The sequence below is a fragment of the Orussus abietinus genome, unplaced genomic scaffold, assembly GCF_000612105.2.
Source record: "Orussus abietinus isolate OABI.00-Male unplaced genomic scaffold, Oabi_2.0 scaffold68, whole genome shotgun sequence".
NCBI classification, from domain to species: domain Eukaryota; kingdom Metazoa; phylum Arthropoda; class Insecta; order Hymenoptera; family Orussidae; genus Orussus; species Orussus abietinus.
The window spans coordinates 222902-243909 of NW_019394236.1; the positions used below are offsets into that span (position 1 = coordinate 222902).

At 45.3% G+C, this 21008-nt stretch overlaps 3 protein-coding genes across 6 annotated transcripts; 1 reads left to right on the forward strand and 2 right to left on the reverse strand.

Annotated features, from left to right (window-relative positions):
* Positions 1-6859: 6859 nt before the first annotated feature.
* LOC105695858 (pyridoxal kinase) lies at positions 6860-9229 on the reverse strand. Of its 4 annotated transcripts, none has more exons than XM_012417842.2 (7): positions 8892-9229; positions 8504-8609; positions 8281-8424; positions 8090-8210; positions 7864-8006; positions 7589-7765; positions 6860-7506 (listed from the first exon to the last, which is right to left on the reverse strand). In XM_012417842.2, exons 1-7 carry the CDS (start codon positions 8982-8984, stop codon positions 7400-7402), a joined length of 891 nt encoding a protein of 296 aa, XP_012273265.1. In that variant the 5' UTR covers positions 8985-9229; the 3' UTR covers positions 6860-7399. The 4 variants fall into 4 exon arrangements, with proteins under 4 accessions (XP_012273265.1, XP_023290747.1, XP_012273264.1 ...); XM_023434979.1 differs by having other exon boundaries at positions 8510-8609; positions 8892-9228; XM_012417841.2 differs by having other exon boundaries at positions 7589-7768; positions 8892-9227.
* Positions 9230-9900: 671 nt separating this feature from the next.
* On the forward strand, positions 9901-13843 carry LOC105695716 (bifunctional 3'-phosphoadenosine 5'-phosphosulfate synthase 2). The gene is made up of 6 exons (XM_012417542.2): positions 9901-10077; positions 10265-11068; positions 11161-11595; positions 12009-12218; positions 12452-12734; positions 12840-13843. The coding sequence occupies exons 1-6, from the start codon at positions 10033-10035 to the stop codon at positions 12935-12937; spliced, it is 1875 nt and encodes a 624-aa protein (XP_012272965.1). The 5' UTR covers positions 9901-10032; the 3' UTR covers positions 12938-13843.
* A 129-nt stretch (positions 13844-13972) lies between these two features.
* On the reverse strand, positions 13973-20977 carry LOC105695715. The gene is made up of 4 exons (XM_012417541.1): positions 20625-20977; positions 20081-20550; positions 15804-19975; positions 13973-15534 (listed from the first exon to the last, which is right to left on the reverse strand). The coding sequence occupies exons 2-4, from the start codon at positions 20421-20423 to the stop codon at positions 15250-15252; spliced, it is 4800 nt and encodes a 1599-aa protein (XP_012272964.1). The 5' UTR covers positions 20424-20550; positions 20625-20977; the 3' UTR covers positions 13973-15249.
* Positions 20978-21008: the final 31 nt, after the last annotated feature.

Genomic DNA, 21008 nt, shown 5'->3' on the forward strand with positions numbered 1-21008 from the left:
CCAAAAAGCGTTCTCTCCATGGGCATAGCCAGTGGCACTGGGTTAAGGCGAAGTTATATGACGTGGTGCAGGCACGTCGGATGCACGTGTGCATCCTCGTGCACGTGTTCGGGTGCATACCTGCAGCCGCGCACACCTTGTATCTCCATCGCGTGGTCCAGGTCGAACTCGTTCTAGAGGTAGACCTTGGAGGACCAGGGTGACGGCCGACAGGAAATTCCTTCGAAATCCTCCTCGTCCCGTTAACGGCACCCAAATTGTCCCCTCGTGCCTGCTTCACCTACAAAACAGTTCCTTCGGATCAGATTTTATTCCCGACGCGGAACGAACCATTCTAGGTTCACCTGGAAATTATGCGCCTTCTCAACCGACGTAGAAATGGACGAAAATTCGAAATGGGAGGTTCTCACCCTCTTTCGGAACAGCCCTTGATAATCCGTCTAGCGTTTTTGCTGGCAATGGTTCACCTGGAAATTTTTCCCCGCTCGAGCCTTGCATTGACGTTTCCTCCTTGTTTTTCCAGTTTCCAGCCCTCCCTCTCATTACAGACTCTCGAAAACTCCACTGTTTTCCAAAGTGGAATTTCGGGTGTAACCCCTTTTTCGTATATTTCTTACCCATTTTATTCCTATATGCGGTTATTTGGAAATTCGACCACTTTTGGGAAATTAATTTAGTATTATCGAAATAGTCATTTTATATTTATCAAACGTCAAATATTTATATAACTTTTCTCCAATCTGGGTGCTCCGAGTCATATGAAACTTCGATACATTATTATGGAGGCCCTAAGGAAAAGCGTGGTAATCGTGAAACTTCATTTTTCCAAAAAGAAAATATGTGCCCTTGGTTCTAATCTGGGATAAATAAGAAAAACGTTTGAAAAATGATATTTCATGAATCCTTCCTTAGGGCCTCCATAATCAAGTGCTGAAGTTTCAAATGATTCGGTGCATCCAGTTTGGAAAAAAGTCTTATTAATATTTTCATCTTTCGATATATACAGAATGACTTTTGAAAAATGATATTTCATGAATCCTTCCTTAGGGCCTCCATAATCAAGTGCTGAAGTTTCAAATGATTCGGTGCATCCAGTTTGGAAAAAAGTTTTATTAATATTTTCATCTTTCGATATATGCAGAATGACTCGTTCTTAACGCTTTAAGTTTTCCGGTATTATGTTACAAAAAATGTGGGTAAAGTTTATTAAAGATTTGATTTGGTTTGATTTAACCTAATTTTACTTATCTTTGCCCGAGAGTCAGTAATGGGCGTACATCGAATAATTCGTTCGGTAAACGGCAATTGAGGCAAAACGTGAGGTCACAAAGTACATCGATCGTTATGGCGATGCGATCATAAGTGTTTCCGGGGGTGGTTGATCTCATCGTTGATTTCATCGAAAGCCCAGTGATTCATTCAGGCCTCGGCGATACGATGTCACTTTCTTCGGGGTCGATCTCACTGTCGAAAAGTCATCGCGATGTCTTCGTCACTGGATGGCGTGTATATCCAGTGGCTGGTGCCACGTCATACCACTGAAACTACAAGTATCGCGTACTACCGCACATTAATGATACGTCTTGGCACTGCCATCAAATCGTCATACCGGACTGGGAAATATTTACAATTAATATCCCTTAAGGAAAAGTTCGACTCTTCTTCGAGGTCCCACACTTTTAAAGGCGACTTCTCGAAGATATGACGTTACTTGGAGAATAAAAAAAAAAGAGAGAGGGTGACTTTACGACACCCCAAACTGTTACGAACCGGACCAACCAGATTCGCTGCGACCTGGCAGGACCTCGATCGATTCTCGAACTTCCAGATTTTCCTGCTCGGATGACGCCTCCGTTTAAGAAACGTTTTACCCTGCAATGCGATACGTAGTTACATCTACGAATCGCTACGAATAGTATCAGCATTTCTCAATGTATGCAACGTTAGATAAGATTCGTTAGTACCCGACTCTCATCTTTGAAATTCATGGACTAGGACCTCCACAGGACCTTCGTCATTTTTTCTGCTCGACAAACCTTGGTACATAAATGTCAACGCGTTACATCAATAAATGGTTACATAAATCCTAGGCATTAATCGCTGCCGCTTTCTCAGATCGGTATAGCATTTCTCAAGGTTCGCCAGTACTTGAATGTAGTACTTGAAATTCAGGATCCAGAACCTGCAGAGGACCCTGATCGATTCACAAACTTCCAAATTTTCCTGCTGGACAAGATTACTTCATAATTTGTACATGAATATAAACCTGTTACATCTACGAATAATTACATAAAGCCTACGTATTAATCGCCCCCACTTTCTCAGAGTAGCGAAGCGCTTCTCGATGACTCCAACATCGAGCAAGGTTCGTTAGCACTTGAAACTCATAAACCAGGACCCTGATCGTTTCTCGAACTTCCAATTTTCCTGCTCGACAAAATTCCGTCATAATTTGTACACAAATATGAACTTGTTACATAAATCCTATTAATCGCCCCAAGTTTCTCAGAGTAGCAAAGCGCTTCTTGATGACTCCAACATCGAGCAAGGTTCGTTGCACTTGAAATTCATGAACCAGGGCCCTGATCGTCTCTCGAACTTCCAAATTTTCCTGCTCGACAAAATTCCGTCATAATTTGTACACGAATATGAACTTGTTACATAAATCCTATTAATCGCCCCCAGTTTCTCAGGGTAGCAAAGCGCTTCTCGATGACTCCAACATCGAGCAAGGTTCGTTGCACTTGAAATTCATGAACCAGGGCCCTAATCGTTTCTCGAACTTCCAAATTTTCCTGCTCGACAAAATTTTGTCATAATTTGTACACGAATATGAACTTGTTACATAAATCCTATTAATCGTCCCTACTTTCTCAGGGTAGCAAAGCGCTTCTCGATGACTCGAACATCAAGCAAGGTTCGTTAGTACCCTCGTCCCGCCCTTGAAATTCATGTCGGTCTAGGCAGCCTAGGGTAGGCTCGAGGTTGGGAATCGAGCCGTTCGGCTCGTCGTCGAAGCCGAGACCTCGAGTGCGATCGGGGCCGCACTCTACAGTAAGTCCATAGCCGCTTATAACTGGCAAGGAAAGGTGTACACTCGGCTGTTAGCCGGCGATGTAAGTCCATCCTTGATGGAGGTTACTTCGGGTCGTCGTCCCACATCCGGCGGGGACGAGCCGGCGTCTTCGTCCGACTCGTCGATCGAGTCTCTTCTCCTCTCCTTCCTCGCCGGTTCTCGTCCTTCCTCGTTGGGCCTCCTCCTGAGCTCCTTCTGCCTCCACCACCTCGGTCTGGGCCCTCCTTCCTTCTTCTTCGGCAGCGAACGCACCTCCACCTCTCCTTCCTCCACTCTCCGAGACTCTCTTCGTTCCTTTCTACGTCGGTCTCTCTTTTTCGCTCTCGGCCCCGCGGAAAGTCAACGGACAAGGTAGCTCGACCCGGATTACACTTGGACAACCTCCAGTCCTTTACGCTTTTCAACTTCTCTCTTCTCTTCAGGGTCGAGTCACTGCCGAGCATTGACACCTGGACGAGGCCGAGGACCACCGAGAGGTTATTCACTCAGGAAATTATGGATTTTCGTGCGTTCCAGCTAGAAATCCCTGGAATTCCTTGGAAATCACTGAAATATTCTTATCATTTTAAGACCTAACGTCACTTCTCACCGAATCACGTTGCTTATCGTACGGAATCAAAGGCAGGAGATTCTCGAAGAAGGAAATCCGTGAAAACTATTTCATTCCTTCGGAACCCATTGCCTCGTCCTTTTACCCTGAGAACAATGTTTCTTTTTTTTCTTTCAATGAAATTATTTCTTTGGACGGATTCAAAGAAACTGTAAAATAAAATCAAGGAACGCGGTATCTGATAAAAAATGCCGAATATTTACCTCTGATACGTAATATCGATCGAATACCCCGTATCTTAAAACGATAACGTAAGAAATCCAAACTATCCATTTCATTTTTTAAACTCCGTTGGAAGAAATAATTTCTCCGAAGGGGGAGGACAATTTTTTACACAGACATTTTATTCCTCGGTTCAACGAAACGAAATATGCTTTCATAGCTGAGAAACCATTTCTTTCGATAGATCGAATACAATATTCCAGCATTACTCATTGCCATTAAGGAAATTCGCTCTTTAATTATTTTTTTAATTATTCGCTCTCGAAATTATTTCTTCGAATCAGACTTTTTTTTTTTCAGTACAACCTCGGATTCCCGTCACCTTCCTTCCTACGACTTTCGTAAGATGAGTCCGAAGGAAGAGCCATCGTCTAGAAAAGAGTCGCCCCCTTCGAGAAATATTTTCTAGGGATAATTATGTATCCTTTCCACCAAAATACCGTTATCTAATCCGGAAAAGCAAAATCATTTTCTTCGAATCAGACATTTCTTTCCCATTTTCTTCCCCTTGACCTAAGGAACCCCCGGGATAATTCTTCACAAACAGGCTCGGATTCCTGTAATCTTCCTTCCTGCGACCTTCGTAAGATGAGTCCAAAGGAAGGGCCATCGTCTAGAAAAGAGTCGCCCCCTTCAAGAAATATTTTTTAGGGATAATTACATATCCTTTCCACCAAAATACCGTTATCTAATTCGGATAAGCAAAATCATTTTCTTCGAATCAGACATTTCTTTCCCATTTTTTTCCCCTTGGCCTGAGGAACCCTCGGGATAATACTCCACGAACAGCCTCGGATTCCTGAAACCTTCCTTCCTGCGACCTTCGTAAGATGAGTCCAAAGGAAGGGCCACTCGTTCAGAAAGGAGTCGCCCGGTTATCGGACAAGGTTCCTTCTTTTCGTCTAACCGCGTCGCTCTTGAAAGCACTTAACTGTAAAAGTTAGTTAGTCGCGACTAGCAGGTGCAGAAAAGCGCGTTTGGCTCGTTTCGGAACGGAAAGTCGATCTCGAAGGCCAAACGACCTTCGTAAGGTGAGTCCGGAAGAGGAGTTCCCGCCAGAGGAGGAAGCGAGGTCTGACGTAAGGGTAGCCCAGTTGAACGACCTCGGACAACAATGGCCAGCGAGGTTTCGGTGGGTACCTCGGGCCCGACGTTTACGGTCGATCGTAAATCGATTCTCGTCATCCTTGAGGCCGACCCTGTCGGGCCCTGCGAGGAAAGCCGCAGCCACGACCGCGGAATCGTAAATCAAATCCACGACCCAGCGGCCAGTAGCGATAATTTATAGACCATCGTCCTTAGGTTCAAACGGAGCCCCCTTGGCCTAAGGAACCCTCGGGATAATTCTCCACAAACAGGTCCTTGACCACGGCCATTAAAAATCGACCGCACCGATCTTCGGCTCCAAGCACTGGGAATTAAATTCATGGAACCGGAGAAAAACTCATCGAACTCAAATTCTCATAATTCCGAAGAAACGTTGCGTCCAATTCATTCGAGGTAAATCATTATCCCTTGAATTATAAAAATATTTATTAGGTTTAATACCTTTTTTTTTTAAATTATAAAAATATTTATTAGATTTAATACCTTTTTTTTTTTCTAAGCGTGGTCAAACTTTGCATTTCACTTGGCTTTATCGTCTTCCTTTAATGAAGCGTCCTGAAATTCGTTGTAGAATTATATCATTTTAACCGCCTTCGTCTTACAACCATTTTGTATGATTTTTGTCGGGTCCTGAAACGAGAAAATCGGGGTGAAATCGTAGAATCTTTCCTTTTTGTAGGGAATGGTGGACTCGCATTGTTCGCAGTCGACTCTAGGTGCTGGCCGGCTCGCGACCACGCTATTACAGTGTAAATCGGCCTCTCTCGAGGTAACGTTATGTCTGTTAGATTCCTGGCGGGCGAGGCGGCCAGCGAGGCCAGGGAGCGAGAGGGACGCAACTACTGCGGGCCGCGCGTGGGAGAGAGACGCACCGACTGGGATAAGTAAGCCGGTGGAGGCGCGCGGCCGCTCGAGGAGCGAGGAGCGCAGGGCGCTCGCGAGGAGCGGTCGAAGACACGAGACGACGCCGAGTCGTTACATAAGTAAGGTAAAGGATCTCCTTTGCTCTCCTTGAGCGATCCACATCCGCGATTATGCCACTTTCCATCGACCTCGCTTTACCCCGAGGTCTGCCGCGCGCGGAGTCGCCTCCTCCGGTCGTGGTGGGGCCGTGCCCGTGACTTTGATTCACGCACGGCGAAACGCTCTCTGCCCGATTCGCCGAATGCGGCCCGAATGGCACACTGCGTTTTTTCCACGACCGGGAACTCACCGACCAATCTAAGCAAGCCATGAGCCGTCTAATAAATAAGAACGCCATTGGATGAAAACCACGCAGGAACGCGAAAAATAAAGAATCTTTTCATTTTCAGCGACTCGGTTTCTTTAAACAAAAACGAGGCACACTGCTTATAAACGCCAGTTATCGTCTTAATGGCGTTCTGCTTTTTTTTTTACCCCTTTTTGTGAATCACTTTTTCTGGGTATTAGTGTTCCAAGTGTTTAAGCATTTTTCTTGATGGTTTATGAATTTTATGGTAACTGTTCTTTGAAATGTTGCTGGAAAACTATCATTACTTATTAAATATTGATTATAGTCGACCATAAAAATGATTGGTAAACTTAACTATGACTTAAGACAGATCGCAAGGTGCGAGAAAATCAATCGTCAAAGAACTTGTTCGAGGTTTTACTAATACGAAAACGCGAAGTTTTTTTTTATATAATACCAAGCACTCTATCGCTGCTCCTGGTTCTTTTTTTTGTTCAATATCAATCGCAATTTTAGCAGGTCTGTGTAACAAATGCAGTACTTCGGCCCGATCGGATTCGCCAGATTGCAGGAAACGCTTGACATTGTTTGCAGTTATGGAACGTAGTTGAAGGGACTAAAATAACATAGCTGCAACAGTAAATAATTTATTTTTGATTACCCCTACCTTTGCACATACTTCGTACACAAACGTTAACATTAATAAAGCAGATTCCTAAGAACCATAATGAATATTTTCTTCTGTGATGCACGGTTGACCGCCCAGCGGTATCTATAGTACAGTATAATGTACCGGAAAAACATTTCCGTACTTATTACTTAATAACGAGAAAAACCTCGGCGTGATTATTGGAAGACATCGAATAAGTGGTCAGCTTACAAAAGCATTTTTACAAAGACGTCACTTAACTCGAGAAAAGCGAAACGATGATCGAATTTCTCCAGGATTCCCGATTTCTGTACGTTAAATTATATAACATAATATGTCAAACTATCAGGTATCTATGATCTCCGTTACATACTTACTACTAGATACAATATATGCATTATTGTCGTTCGTTAAAACTGTGTAAGCCCTTTTTCGCAAGATGTCACATTTACTGGTCGCAACATTATATTCCATGTGCTCGAAAATGGTCTTACATTTTGTTTTCTTGTTATATCTTGAACATTATAAGTCTTCGGCAAAGAAACGGATCTTTGGGTTCTCGATAAAATGTTTGCTTTGAATCAGACGTAGCTCGATGTTTCTGGCTCGGTGTGTGTTATTATTTAAAACTTTAAAATGAAAAAAAGAGTAGGAGTTATTCAATAACACAGTTCAAGCATACTGGTGGCAAGTTATTGCTAAGACAATTACCTTTGGAATGTTCTAAAGTATTTAATAATACATCGTGCAGGGTATTAACAGTCTTTTCAAAAGCACTCTTGATATCATCTTGTAAATAGTAGTGAGCTAAGAAAAGTGCTGCAAATAGATCTCCAGATCCAGTGTATGTTGCCTGTATCTTTGGTATCTCGATCTTTAACATTTTTTCTTCTGGAACAACAGTGCCATAAATTGAATCAAGTATTATAAATAAAATTATACTGGTTACATAATGCAATAGAAAAGAGACAAAATAATGTTCTCACTCCCAATAGTACTGGCTACTGCTACTAATTTGTTATCAATATTTGCCGATGAAACCACTACGGTTTTTGGACCTTTTTCATGAAGTTTTTTAATAGCACTCTGCAGATCGGCCATAGTTCGACACTCCTTGCCTGTCAGAAGCCTAAAATTATAATTTCTTGGTCAGATATGTATACGTTATTCAGGAATAATTGTTATTGGCATTTTTTCTTTCCAATGACTTACTTCAATTCAAAATCATTTGGGGTCACAATATCTGCAAGAGGAACGATATCATCTCTGTAGATATCCTTCAGTTCTTCCGGAACGTACAGTTTACCGTTGTCACCCATGACTGGATCACAAACTATTACAAACATAAACTTGCTATTTAGTACACAACAATATTTATTTGTTGGTGTATAATGAATACCTACCATATATTAAATTAGGATTTTTTTGCTTTAGCATTTTTGCAAATTGCCCTACCCTTCTTAAGAACGAGGCAGAACCGACATAGCCAGTAAGTAAATGTGTATAATTATCTAATTCATTAGCTACTAAGCCTTCCACTAGTTGATCTGGCAAACAAATTTTAAATTATTAAATAATACGATTTGAAACAACACAGTAATCAAAATCATTTTGCTGATAACACACCCATACCTAAGTCTTCGTCGGTCAAAACTTGACCCTTAATTACTTTGTACCCTGTGTGATTTGATAGCTGCACCGAATTAACTGCATCTACTTCAAAGCCAAGTAGCTGTAAGAATTCAACGACATGATCATACAAAATAATACATATACCATATTCCAAAGATTTAAATATATAAATATTTTTAATTTACCCAATATCGACAATAATGAAAATTATATGAAATCCCACATTTTGTTTAGATATTATATATCAGTAATCTATGAAGTGTTCGTTTAACCAATTTTTTACATTAACACATACATAGATAACAATCTTCAAGAGAATGCAGGAAATAAATATCGAGTGTTCTTAAAATTGATCGCTTAATACTTGATTGTCCAGACAAACCTGAAGTGGGAAGGTAGCACACTTATTCCCAACATATCCAGATACTACATGGCTCTGAATAGAACAAACATGACCAGCTTGTTTGGAATTCATCCTGGATCGAACTGGAGACTGTTAAATCTCTGCGTTTATAAATTCACGTGATTAAACTAAATACAATCCTTCCTTTGATCAGACAAGTTGAGATATAACTGGAGGGTTTCTGTTTCATCATCACTGAGAACAGGCATTACAGATATGGCTCATAAATTCATAAAATGGTTTCGTAACATGCAATAAGATATTTTTAAAAATGCTTTCAAGGCTCAGCGATAACAAAATCTACCGAATCATTGAACTGATTCTTTTATCGACGGAGAGCAGTATTTTCATAGTTCCAGTAGTTTCCTTCTAATGGCAGCACTGCTCCCGACAAGTTGAATAACCTAAAAATAACAGCAAATGTTTGTTCAATACAGGGCGTTTACTACGTATTTTTCACGAAAGCGCTCACTTCTCGCACTTTCATCTCACGTGGGTTTATTCGCCGATTTATGTATTCGCTATATGAAAGAACGAGATCACTAGCACTTCCGGTCTAGTAATAATGTAAATAAAAGAATATGCCTTGTAAATCGAACATTGTTGAGAGATATGGGTTATAGGAAAGAAAGGCGGAAAGATGGAAAGCCGTTAAAAGTAAAGAAGAGAACAATGTTCGATTTACAAGGTATATACCTTTATTTGCAATATTACTAGACCAGAAGTGCTAGTGATCTCGTTCTTTCATATAGCGAATACGTAATTCGGCGAATAAACCCACGTGAGATGAAAATGCGAGAAGTGAAAGCGCTCGTCAAAAATACGTAATAAACGCCCAGTTCAATAACTTCTGCTTGTAAAAAGGGAAATAGAATAAAGCAACGCAAGGAATTTAATTAAGAGGTTATAATTTCTTTTTCCAATTTAATGAACTTCGAATGCAGCGCTGCTAAAAGGAATTACTCTTGGTGCTTCATCTTACCCGAGTCATCACTAACATCACATATGCATATGCTTATCGCTTGACCGCATTTGACTTTTGCTGGTGATCGTCAAGTTGACACCTGCCACGTAACCTCCTAGTCTGCCACTTGTCAGAGTTTGCCACGATATCGCAATCATGTCCGGCGACGTGAGCGAAGTCCCTAAAAAAAAGATGATGATAGTAAGTAATAACTTCATTCGTTTCTTTTATCTAACCCACACTTCTCTGACTTAATAAAATCGTCGTGTAAGTCAGATGCAACTGTTTAAAGAATTGATATCTTCCCTACGAGCTTTTGATAACTTTGAGTATTGGAATAAGTATGTCATCGATGTATGTTCAGTAAATTTACCATTATTTCCTGTAGACTTGTGCAAATGTATCGGAGCAGGCTCACCATGTGTCACGTGCTAAGCGTGGGCAAGCAATTGGCACTATAAGTGGTTTCCGAGGATGCACGGTATGGCTGACAGGACTTTCAGGAGCAGGGAAGACCTCGATTGCTTTCCAAGTCGAAGCGCTCTTGGTTGAGCGAGGGATCGCGGCATATGGACTCGACGGAGACAATGTTAGGACTGGTTTAAACTGTAACCTTGGATTTTCTAAAGAGGACAGAAACGAGAACATAAGACGGGTCGCAGAAGTAGCCAAACTTTTTGCCGATAGTGGCCAGATTTGCTTATGCAGCTTTGTATCGCCTTTCGAAGACGACAGGCAAATGGCACGGCACATTCATGAGGCATCGGACTTACCGTTCTTCGCAGTGTTCGTTGACACTCCACTTAATGTCTGCGAAGCTCGAGATACCAAAGGACTGTACAAGAAAGCACGGCAAGGTGTCATAAAGGGCTTTACTGGGATCGATCAGAAATATGAGCGGCCAGTCGACCCCGACTTAGTGGTGACCACAGAAAATTGTACTCCACGAGAGTCTGCCCTGGTGGTTATTGAATTTCTAGAGAAGCAAAAAATCATTCCAATCCTCCCCAAACCTGGATTACCAGTCCCCGAGTTGTTTATATCCGAAGAAAGACTACCCGTCGTCAGAGCCGAAGCCGATACACTCGACAGCATAGAAATTACTGACATGGATGTTCAGTGGCTTCAAGTTTTGTCGGAAGGATGGGCTGCACCGCTAACTGGTTTCATGAAAGAGAGCCAGTATCTTCGGGTAATTGTCTTTAATTTGACTATTGATTTTATACAAGTGGCAAACAGGTTTGTCTGAGAAATATACAATCTTTTGTAACCTATTATTTTCAGGTACAACATTTAAGGAGCCTCGAGAACGGCAATAGGGAAGTGAATCAGTCAGTGCCTATAGTATTGGCGGTGAGCACACAGGAGAAAAGTCGCCTAGAAGGACTGACGGCGGTAGCTCTGAAACGAGACGGAAAAGTCTTAGCCATCCTGAGGAAACCGGAGTTTTATTTCCACCGAAAGGAGGAAAGATGCGGTTGGCAATTCGGAACTAACAACCTCGCACACCCGTACGTTAAAATGATTCACGAGTCCGGGGACTGGCTAATGGGTGGAGACGTAGAAGTCCTAGAGAGAATCAGATGGTACGACGGACTCGATGCATACAGATTGACTCCGAACGAAATCCAGGCAAAGTGCCGGGAAATGCGAGCCGACGCCGTTTTTGCGTTTCAGCTAAGAAATCCGATTCACAACGGTCACGCGCTTCTAATGCAGGTCAGATAATTGTCTCGACAAACCTCCAAGATGGAACGTGCCGAGAGATCGGCTCGTTCCGAGCTAAAGATCTCCTGCCTCTGTCCACTCTCCGCTTGATCCGTCTCTTCGGAACTGGGAAAATCGCCCCTCGCGAAATTAAAATCTGCAACGCTGATCTCAAATTTTTCCCTCCACGTTGGAAGCGAGAAAACACCTTCCTAACTTTAGGGGACCTTCATTCGGCTTCCTCCAATTTATAGCATATTTCGCTTCTTCCAACGTGGAGTAACAATTTGAAACGCGAAATTCAGTGATCGCCGGTAACGGAAGTCATTCCAAGGTACCATAAATGCCCAACTCCGCGTCTCTGTCTGGCACTCGCACACGACACTTCCCAACCTACCTCTCTCTTTCTCTCTCTCCCCGTCTAGGATACGAGAAGGCGATTACTGGAAGAGAGGGGTTTCAAAAATCCCGTCTTACTGTTGCACCCCTTAGGAGGCTGGACAAAGGACGACGACGTCCCCTTGGACACGAGGATACGTCAGCACGAAGCAGTTCTCGACGAAGGCGTCCTCGATCGCGACTCAACTTTGCTGGCCATTTTTCCAAGTCCGATGATGTACGCTGGACCAGTCGAGGTACACATCTTCATCTCAAACTATCCGCAGCTGAAGTTCTAACTGTAAATTAAACGAAGACGAAATTACAGCCGTGGAGATTGCAAGCTTCGGACCCGCCTACCTAGAAGAAGCATAATTAAGCTCTTAGTTTTTACCGAGGCTAGATAAACCGTAGTTACCCGATCCAAGCCACCGGATAATCATTACTCTTTCTTCCCCCGTTTTTTACTCCGTTGTATTTCAATCCCCAGGTGCAATGGCACGCCAAGGCGCGGATGAACGCGGGTGCAAATTTTTATATCGTCGGTAGAGACCCGGCAGGAATCCCTCATCCCAACAAGGAAGCTACGCCCGATGGGAATCTGTACGATCCAACCCATGGGGCCAAAGTGCTTTCCATGGCGAGAGGGTTACATGCCTTAGAGATAATACCTTTCAAAGTAGCCGCGTATGACACGCGCAATAAGCGGATGGCCTTCTTCGACAGAAATCGCGCCCAAGAGTTCGACTTCATCTCGGGAACGAGGATGCGAGGTGAGCGTTTTTCTTCCATCACGTCCCGTACAATTGATTCCTTGGTCGTTTTCGTTGTGAAAAAAAGAATTGGTCCCTTTGTTTCATCGCTTCTTTTCTCTTCAGGCCTTGCCAGAGCTGGAGAGAAGCCACCCGATGGGTTCATGGCACCCACCGCATGGAAGGTGCTAGCAGAATACTACAGAAACTTAGCCGAGAATTAAAATATTGTAATCTAGGATTAATGACGAAACCTTCGCTGCGAGGAACGGATCGATGAATGGATACTTTCCGATCACAGAGTCGATTGACACTGGGAATATTGTTCCTTGGATTAATTGTTTAATCCACTTTTATCGCTCAGATGCATTAACGAGACCACTCGACGAATCGTCGCTTCATTGCCGCGTAGTTTATTATTTAATAACGTTATTTAAGCGTATCTGAAGTCAGGAAACAAACCGTTCAAATGTGTACCTTGTTTGCGGACATTTTTAAGTTGCCATCGCATACTGTAGATATCTCGCAGATATCTAACTCAATGATAATGTTCGGTGACAATTGTCAGCTGCTCGCACGCATGGGTATGCGTGCAGTTTCCCGTGGCGCACTACTTTTTAAATATGGAATTATTTTTACCTGGGACTTCAAATGAAAAAAGACTAATCTTTTACTCGTTTAATCTTAGGGTATCCTGGGTTATATATGTTTGTATTTTAACCGAAAAGAGGATTATGAATCATGACATTAGAGGTATTTAAAAAAGAATATGGATCCGCACATAGGACGACCATAAATGAAGGGATATACATCTTTTCTTGTAATTCATCTGTCTTTCCAGGGATTTGGGGATTCGTGAAAAGACGATTATAAGGACAGTATTTTCATTTCCATGTCTTGTGGAAAGCTTAGCGACCTGAATGGCATTTATGCTCTATTGAGAAATGCATTTCGTTATGTAATATCATACGCTTATGGCAGATTTAAAGGTCACATTAAAATAGGCATGTGGGCGACAACTGTCAGTCATAGGCGCGTTATTTCTATACACATCATATACATTTGCTATTATACAAATTCACCCAACAATGAGAATATTATTTTATCTCAAAATAAATTAGAAAACCCAATTGTCTCGCCATATTCTTCAACCGTTTGTGAACATCACTCCTATCGATCCACCTCGACCTCGTTTAATGAAGAGAAATACGTCACCGATTAATACTTAAAATACTTTATTAGCATATAATAAAGGGCACAAATATAAAGAAAGGGGGGGAGAAAAGGAAAAGAACGAGTTAATAATATGCGAATCAATAAGATTCCGAGGGATGACGATCACTCCCGAAAACACAATCCATTCTTTCCATGCTTGACAATATATACCCCCGTTGAAGAATGTTCCTGCTAATAAATAAATCGGCACGACAAAGCGATGGAACGTTCCGTCCATAAAGCTGACAGCCAACAAATTGATTTCCAGATTAAACCTCGTCAACGAAGGATTCTCTTCGAGGACTCGCTCCCCAGCTTTTAGAAAATTACAAAATCGCAACAGGAACAATCTATGAATGTCTAGGCTACGCATCTAAGTGTACTAACATTATCGTAACTTGTAATCAAATGAAACCTTATGCTACCCTACCGAAAGGGACATAAAGACTTGCCTGAATTTCAAGGTAAACAAATATAAGGCGTGCAACGAGTCCATCCGAACAACGCTTTAAGTCGCGATACCCTTTCCTGCCAACAACCCTGCTTTTTTTTTCGAACTATCGAGGAAAAATCTGCACTTCCTCCTAGTGGGAAAAAAAAAGAGAGAATAAGGAAAAGGACATCCTGCCGATCGGTTCCGCCCAGGTCGCGGAGGCGAGCCTTCGAGTGTATTTTCAAGAGAGATCGTCGTGACGACTGGCCGAAGACCCGGACAAGCAGCGTGCACTAGATTTAAGTTTTGAGCTAACTACTGACGGCCACTCGATATTCTATACACTTCGAATATATTCACAATCTCGGCCGCCTCATGGAGGCCCTGAAAATCCCAGTTGACGGCCACATTTGCGTCCTTGTTCGCGTCCACGAGGAGCGCTCTGGAGGTCCTAGGGACCCCACGACCCGACACACGTGAGGAACCAAGAAACCAGCCGAGTCGGGTCTGAAGTATCGCAAGCACGAGCAGAATTTCCATCGGTACCCTTCGACGGCCTCTTCGCAAGAGACCGTCCTAGGAGATTTAAAATCGAGGTACGCGGCAGTAGTAGCCGGCCGGCCGAGCGGTCGTAGCGAGGACGAGAACCTTCTACGTGCTCGGTTCCCCAGAAGGTGAAACGTTATCCGAGACGAGAGTCCTTATCATGGTTCAGCCAAGTTTCATGACTCGCTGACTGAACGGTCGCCGTCGTCCACGTCGTCGCCTTCCTCCGCCCTTTCCGACGGCGTCATCGTCGGCGTCGTCGTCAGGGCGTCATCGGCCACCGCTCCGAGCCCTTTGCTCGTCATTTTCATATCTCGCGCGATTTACTTCGCGCTCTATTACTCAATTACTGTACATTATAGAGGCGGTCGCGAGGTTCACCTCGGCGCCCGCCTCGAGGTCGGGCAGAGAGAAGACCACGGGAATTACCTGGATCTTCCCGTTATCGTCCCGCTGCTCCACCATGTGGACGACCGCCCCAGGAGGCAGGATCTGGTCTGTTATCATGTCCGTGGCCTCGACCACGTCGTCCGTGGTCACCTCCTCCGTGTAATCCGGAGAGGTCTCCTCCATGTTCAGAATCACCTCCGCAGCGTCCGAGGCTTCCTGCGAGGTTTCCTCGTATTCCTGAAAGTCGACAATACATTCCGTCAAATAAATCGCGCTTAGTCTCTTTAGTTACCTCCCTTTGGTTACTCCTCGCCACCATAGTGGCTTCGTAGCCGTGAGGACGTACTTTTCTTTTTTCCAAAGGGCCACTATAGTGACCCCCCTTCATCTCCATGCATTCAAGAGGACAGATGAATGTCGCATTCGTATAAAATATCAGCACTCAACGTCAGTATTTAAAACATTAAAAATTAGAAAAGATAAATACTCCACCCCGCAAACCGTACCTGATCCAGGGAGCGCTCGTACTCGGGAGCCTCGAATTTAACGTCTCCCTCGAATCCCTCGTTATACTCCTCATCGCCGCCTTCCTCCTCGAGCTGGACCTCGACTCCGACCTGGACTCCGTCCTTGTAATCTTCCTCCTCCTCCTTGGGCTCGTAGACGTATCCGTGCTCGTACTCGCCATCGTACTCGCCGGTCTCCTCCTCGTCGCCGCCATCGTCATCCTCGTCGTCGTCGTTCTCGCGCTCCTCCTCAGCCTCGGCGTTCATCCTCGACCGCCTGGCCATCCTAGCGCGTTCCCTGCTACGTCGACCTCGCTCTCGAACCCGCTCCCTATCGCGTTCCTGCTCCGAAAGGGAGCCGTCGTCGTCGTCGCCGCCGCCTCCGTCGGTCCCACCGCCTCTGCCGCCATCGCCTCCACCAACGCCTCGAAGAAGTCTGCTCTGCTTGCCGTTCCGCCCTGCAACGATGCGCTTGAACCCCGACCCACCCAGGGACTCGTGCCGCCTCTCGTGCTTGTTCTTGTCCCCCAGGTACTTGAACCTCTGCCGACACACGCTACAGGAATACGGCCGCTCGTTCGTGTGGGTCCTCTCGTGGCAGACGAGGGCGCTGACCTGCTTGCACCGCCAGGGACAGTACCGACACTGCAGAGGTCGCTCATCGCTGTGCCGGTTCTGGTGATGTTTGATCAGTTGAATCTTCGTCTTCAGGTTGAAGCCGCATATCTCGCAGGTGTAGGGCCTCTCCTCGGAGTGGGAGATCATGTGCGTCTTGAGCCTGAGCTGGTTGACGAAGCGCTTCGGGCAGTGGGGGCAAGCCAGGGTGCCCTCGAGTCGGTTGTGGGCTACCATCATGTGGTGGCGGAGCCTCACCTCCGAGGTGAAGTACAGGTCACAGTCGAGGCACTTGGTGGGCTCCTTCTCGGTGTGCGAGTTCTTGATGTGGGTCCGCAGGATCATCTCCGTCTTGAAGGTCTTGTTGCAGTGGTGGCAGGAGACGCGCCTCTTTTGCGAGTCCCCGGAGACCTCTTCGCGCGGCATCCCCGGTACCTCCTCGTGGTGGATGTGTGCCATGTGCCACTCGAGGGACCTCGTCGAGATCATGGACCTGTTGCAAATGTGGCAGGTGTACTGCCTACCGTCCTTGTGCAATCGGTTGCGGTGGATCACCAGCATCGAGTGGTTCGGGAACTTCTCGCCACAGACCTGGCAGGAGCATTCTTTCAGGCCACGACTGTCGGCCTTGAGGTGCACCCTGGTGTGCAGCCTCAGGCCGTCCCTTCGGTTGAACCCGACCCCGCAGGTCTCGCACCTGTACTGCCTCTGGTCCTCGTGAATCCTGATGTGCTGCTTCAGGGTCGACGTGTTCTTGAACATCTTCTCGCAGTGCGGACATTGGATTGTGTAGGCCTTGTGCGTGTGCATGTGTTTCGAGAGGCTATAAAACGGCACCAGTTTGTGGCAGACCGGACACTCGCGCTTGTTGCCGATCGCCTGGTGCTTCCGGATCCTGTGATGGCGAAGACTCGCCGGGTTCTTGAAGTCGGCGCCGCAGTCCTCGCAGAGGTACGCCCTCAGTGTCGTGTGCACCGACTTCAGGTGGAAGGTCAGCTTCTGCTTGAAGGCGAATTTCTTCGGGCACTTCGGACACTGGAAGATCTTCTCCCAGTCCATGTGCTGCGTCTTCAGGTGCTGGTCCAGGGTGCCCTGGTGCTTGAATTTCTCTCCGCACACGTCGCACAGCTGGCCGAACATGTTGTCGCAGTGCTTCTGCTCGTGGCGCCGCTTCTTTCCCTTGGAGTCGAGCATCACGTCGCAGTACTGGCATATCAGTTTCTTTATACACACCACGTTGTGGTTCCTCTTCGCCTTGTTTGTGGTGAACTCCTCGTTGCAGTCCTCGCAGTAGTGCTGGATCTTGTAGTCGTGCGTCCTGACGTGCTCGGCGAGGGCGTCCTTCGACGAGAACGTCAACGGGCAGTAGTCGCAGTCCTCCAAGTCCCTTTCGAAGGGGGTATCTCCTGCCAACAGCTCGTCGACGCACTCGCTCAAGTTCGACTGCCTCCTCGCGTTGCTCCTCTTCTCGTACAACGATATTATGTCCTCGTCCTTCAGCCGCGCCACGACGATCTTCCGCTGCTTCAGGTAATCCTGGAAGTCCTGGAGGTTCTTCTCTCGATCCCCCAGGATGCGTTCCAGCCTCTCTATGCCTCCCTCGTCGTAGGTGCGGTCAAGCCGTCTTTGGAGACTGTCTCTCATCTTCTTCGTCTTTTCCCATTGTTTCCTAAGTTTGGTTAACCGGGACAGATACGCGACCGTGTTCGCGTGAGTCTTTTCCGTGGACGAAACGAGGTTGCTGTTGACTCCGTCTTTGGAGTCGTCCTCGGATCGATTTGTATCCGCCACCCCCTCGCTGTCGTCCTCGGGATCCAATTCTACTTCCACTTCAACTATGTCTTCGTCCTTCACGAAGGTGTCCTCGATTCGAATCGCCATGTCGTCTGGACTACCTGTTCTCACTCCGATGACTCCCAGGACCTTCTCCCTCTTCTTCTTGTACTCCTCGATTTGTTCCTCGATTATCTGCTCCTTGATATCCGGCTTCTTCACTCTTTCTGGAAATAACTCCTTCTCTTTCATACTCAGTGCTTCGTACTTCCTCAAGATCTTCTCCACTGGTTTGATATCGAAAGGTGTATTGGTTATGCTCTTCTCCGCTGGCTTGTCCATCTTCTTAACCTTCACCAGTAACAATTCATTGGGCTTGGACCCTTTCACTGTGACGTACATGATTCCATCCTCTTTGGTCGGAGCCACATTTAACGTGTTGGACAAGGTCAGCTTCGGTATCTTCGTTTCCTTAACACCGGTAAACGACACGTCTATGTCCCCTGCTTTTGGGGGAGGAGGCTGGGCTTTACGCTTCAGGATACTGGGAGTCTTCGACCACTGCTCCTCCTTCGGTGGATCTATCAGCTTAGGCTTTGCTACCTGCACTTCGGACAAACACTCAACTGCAGCACTGACATCCATTGTGACATTTTCGATAGACTCGGTAGGTACCTCGACAGGATTCTTTGTTTCAACCTGCTCGTCTTCTGGGTCCGAACTGTCCAAACGTATACAAGGATCGTCAGGATCGAATTCTTCTATTGATTCGTTATCATCACTCTGATGGGTTGAAATATCTTCGGGCTCTGATTTAATGTCCAGAGCTTTTAAGTTATCGATGGATTCTTGAGAACTCATCTTATGTCGAGCTGGGTAGGTGAAGATCTTGGAAGTAGTCGTGGTGAATGATGGGGGAGAATCCTGGTCCTCGCTGTCTGGCTTAATGGCAATTTGTGTTTGCAGTATGTCTTGTTCCGGAGGCTTTTGTTGAACCTTGGTTGTGCCAGCCTGCAACGCTTGTACCTCCACGGTAGGCGACCGATTCACAGGTTTGGCTACTTTGTTCATCATTACGTCGTTTAATGTCACACAGATCGACCGCAATTTGATCTCTGCTTTCTTGATCTGCATAAAGAATTTGTAACTCATTTTTAAGTCACAGATGCAGTCCATGCACATTTGTGTGGAGAGGCTATCGTCCTGATTTATCTCTTCCAAGTGACGCATCTGTTGCTCTAGTCTCATTTGTAAACCCCTTTCACTGAAGATGTCAACGAGTGGGAGCTTCGAACCAGCGCAAGTTCGACAATACTTCCGTAACTGCTGCTTCACGTCGTTGGACGAGTTGATCATTTTGTTAGTTTGAATGTTTTCACTTTGAGTAGTCAGCTTCTTCAGCTCATTTAAGCTCTGAGCTTGTGGTGATAATAATTTCACTCGTGGAATCACTTTCTTTAGTTCACTAATGTCTTTTATTCGTCCTGGAGACTTCTCCATAATGGACACATCTTTGTCAATTGTTTTCGATGATGGACGAGTGTTGCTGTCCACCACTGACATTTCGATTCTGTTATTTGTACTTGAAAATGTTTTTACTTTTGGCTCTCGGTTTAGACAAATGTAGTCATGATCTCGGTTCCTGGTATCCTCGCTTTGATTTTCCTTCGATATAAAATGTACATCTTTGCTTTCTTCACCATCCGATGCTGTATCATTTTTATTTTCAAATTCTGAATCGTCATAGAATTGTGGATCGTCATATACCCGTGGAACGTTGCACTCTAGGTAATGATTTAAAAGAGAAAAAAAAAGGATTAAGGTACAAAGATGCTGCTATGCAGTCCCAATCCTTCAATAAAAATTAGAAACTGATATACATACTATACCTTCGCTCTTTGCCGAGGTTGGATCATCCGACTTTTGTATCGTTTTCAACTTGCTCCCTTTGAAAAATCGTCCCTCTCGCACCGAGTATGCTACCGTTTTACTTTTGAAGGGAGGCACCTCTGGATAATTATGCACCATTCCATCGGTGTCCTTACCCGAGTCGATAGAGTCAACTTCAAAACAATCTCCCCGATCAATCGAAACTCTTTCCTGTACTTCTCCCCGACTACAGTCTATACTCTCGGTTTCAGAAGTGGATTCGGCAATCTCATCCCTAGATGTCTTCCTGGATTCTTCTTCATCTTTACCAAGATAATCAGTAGCCTCCTTCGCGAGGCTCATACTCTCTCGTGTTCTCCTCTCTTTGTCGGTTTCCCTCTTTTTCTAACCACTCGACTGGTCGCTGCAGCCGCTCTCCCAAATTGGAGGTTAGGTCTTCCCTAACATCGAAATAATCGGCCGTGTGTCTCTAAAAGATTTTTGTCACACAATTAACAATCTAAAGTGCATACGTCCCGCCGATTTACCGGCGATCGATCATACCTCTTGAAACCCTTGACTCGGTGTCCGAAGGAAACTTTTCCGAAGGTCCTTCGATGTTTTATCATCACTTTTCTACGATACTACCCAGATGGCGTGTACCACAATGGCGTCTTTGGACATCCGCACTGGATCGCATCGCTTGTTACGACGTTGACTGTGGTCGACCGTTACGTCCTAAGTTACAGTTCATGCCCGGTTTATGAATATGGTCTCGAAATCTTTCTATGGTCGCTCGGAAGTCGAAGTTGCCCGCGAAGCTGCTTCTCTCGTAATCACTGCCCCCTTTTCTGGCAAAATCCGAGAAACTCAACGAACTCTCGTCACAGCCCGTACAACGCACTGAACGAAATGGATCAGAGGTGAGTCGAGAAAGATGGCGCCAGT

Excerpts from the sequence above, each read along its gene's own strand:
- LOC105695858 (XM_012417841.2), bottom strand. The coding sequence starts at position 8,984 with ATGAATTCCAAACAAGCTGGTCATGTTTGTTCTATTCAGAGCCATGTA. Across the intron at positions 8,610-8,891 it reads GTGCTACCTTCCCACTTCAG|CTACTTGGCTTTGAAGTAGA; the intron begins GTTTGTCTGGAC and ends GAATTCTTACAG. Across the intron at positions 7,769-7,863 it reads AGTAGCCAGTACTATTGGGA|AAGAAAAAATGTTAAAGATC; the intron begins GTGAGAACATTA and ends CTGTTGTTCCAG.
- LOC105695716 (XM_012417542.2), top strand. The coding sequence starts at position 10,033 with ATGTCCGGCGACGTGAGCGAAGTCCCTAAAAAAAAGATGATGATA. Across the intron at positions 10,078-10,264 it reads CTAAAAAAAAGATGATGATA|ACTTGTGCAAATGTATCGGA; the intron begins GTAAGTAATAAC and ends TATTTCCTGTAG. Across the intron at positions 12,219-12,451 it reads TGTACGCTGGACCAGTCGAG|GTGCAATGGCACGCCAAGGC; the intron begins GTACACATCTTC and ends TTCAATCCCCAG.
- LOC105695715 (XM_012417541.1), bottom strand. The coding sequence starts at position 20,423 with ATGAGCCTCGCGAAGGAGGCTACTGATTATCTTGGTAAAGATGAAGAA. Across the intron at positions 19,976-20,080 it reads AACCTCGGCAAAGAGCGAAG|AGTGCAACGTTCCACGGGTA; the intron begins GTATAGTATGTA and ends ATCATTACCTAG. Across the intron at positions 15,535-15,803 it reads ACGAGCGCTCCCTGGATCAG|GAATACGAGGAAACCTCGCA; the intron begins GTACGGTTTGCG and ends GTCGACTTTCAG.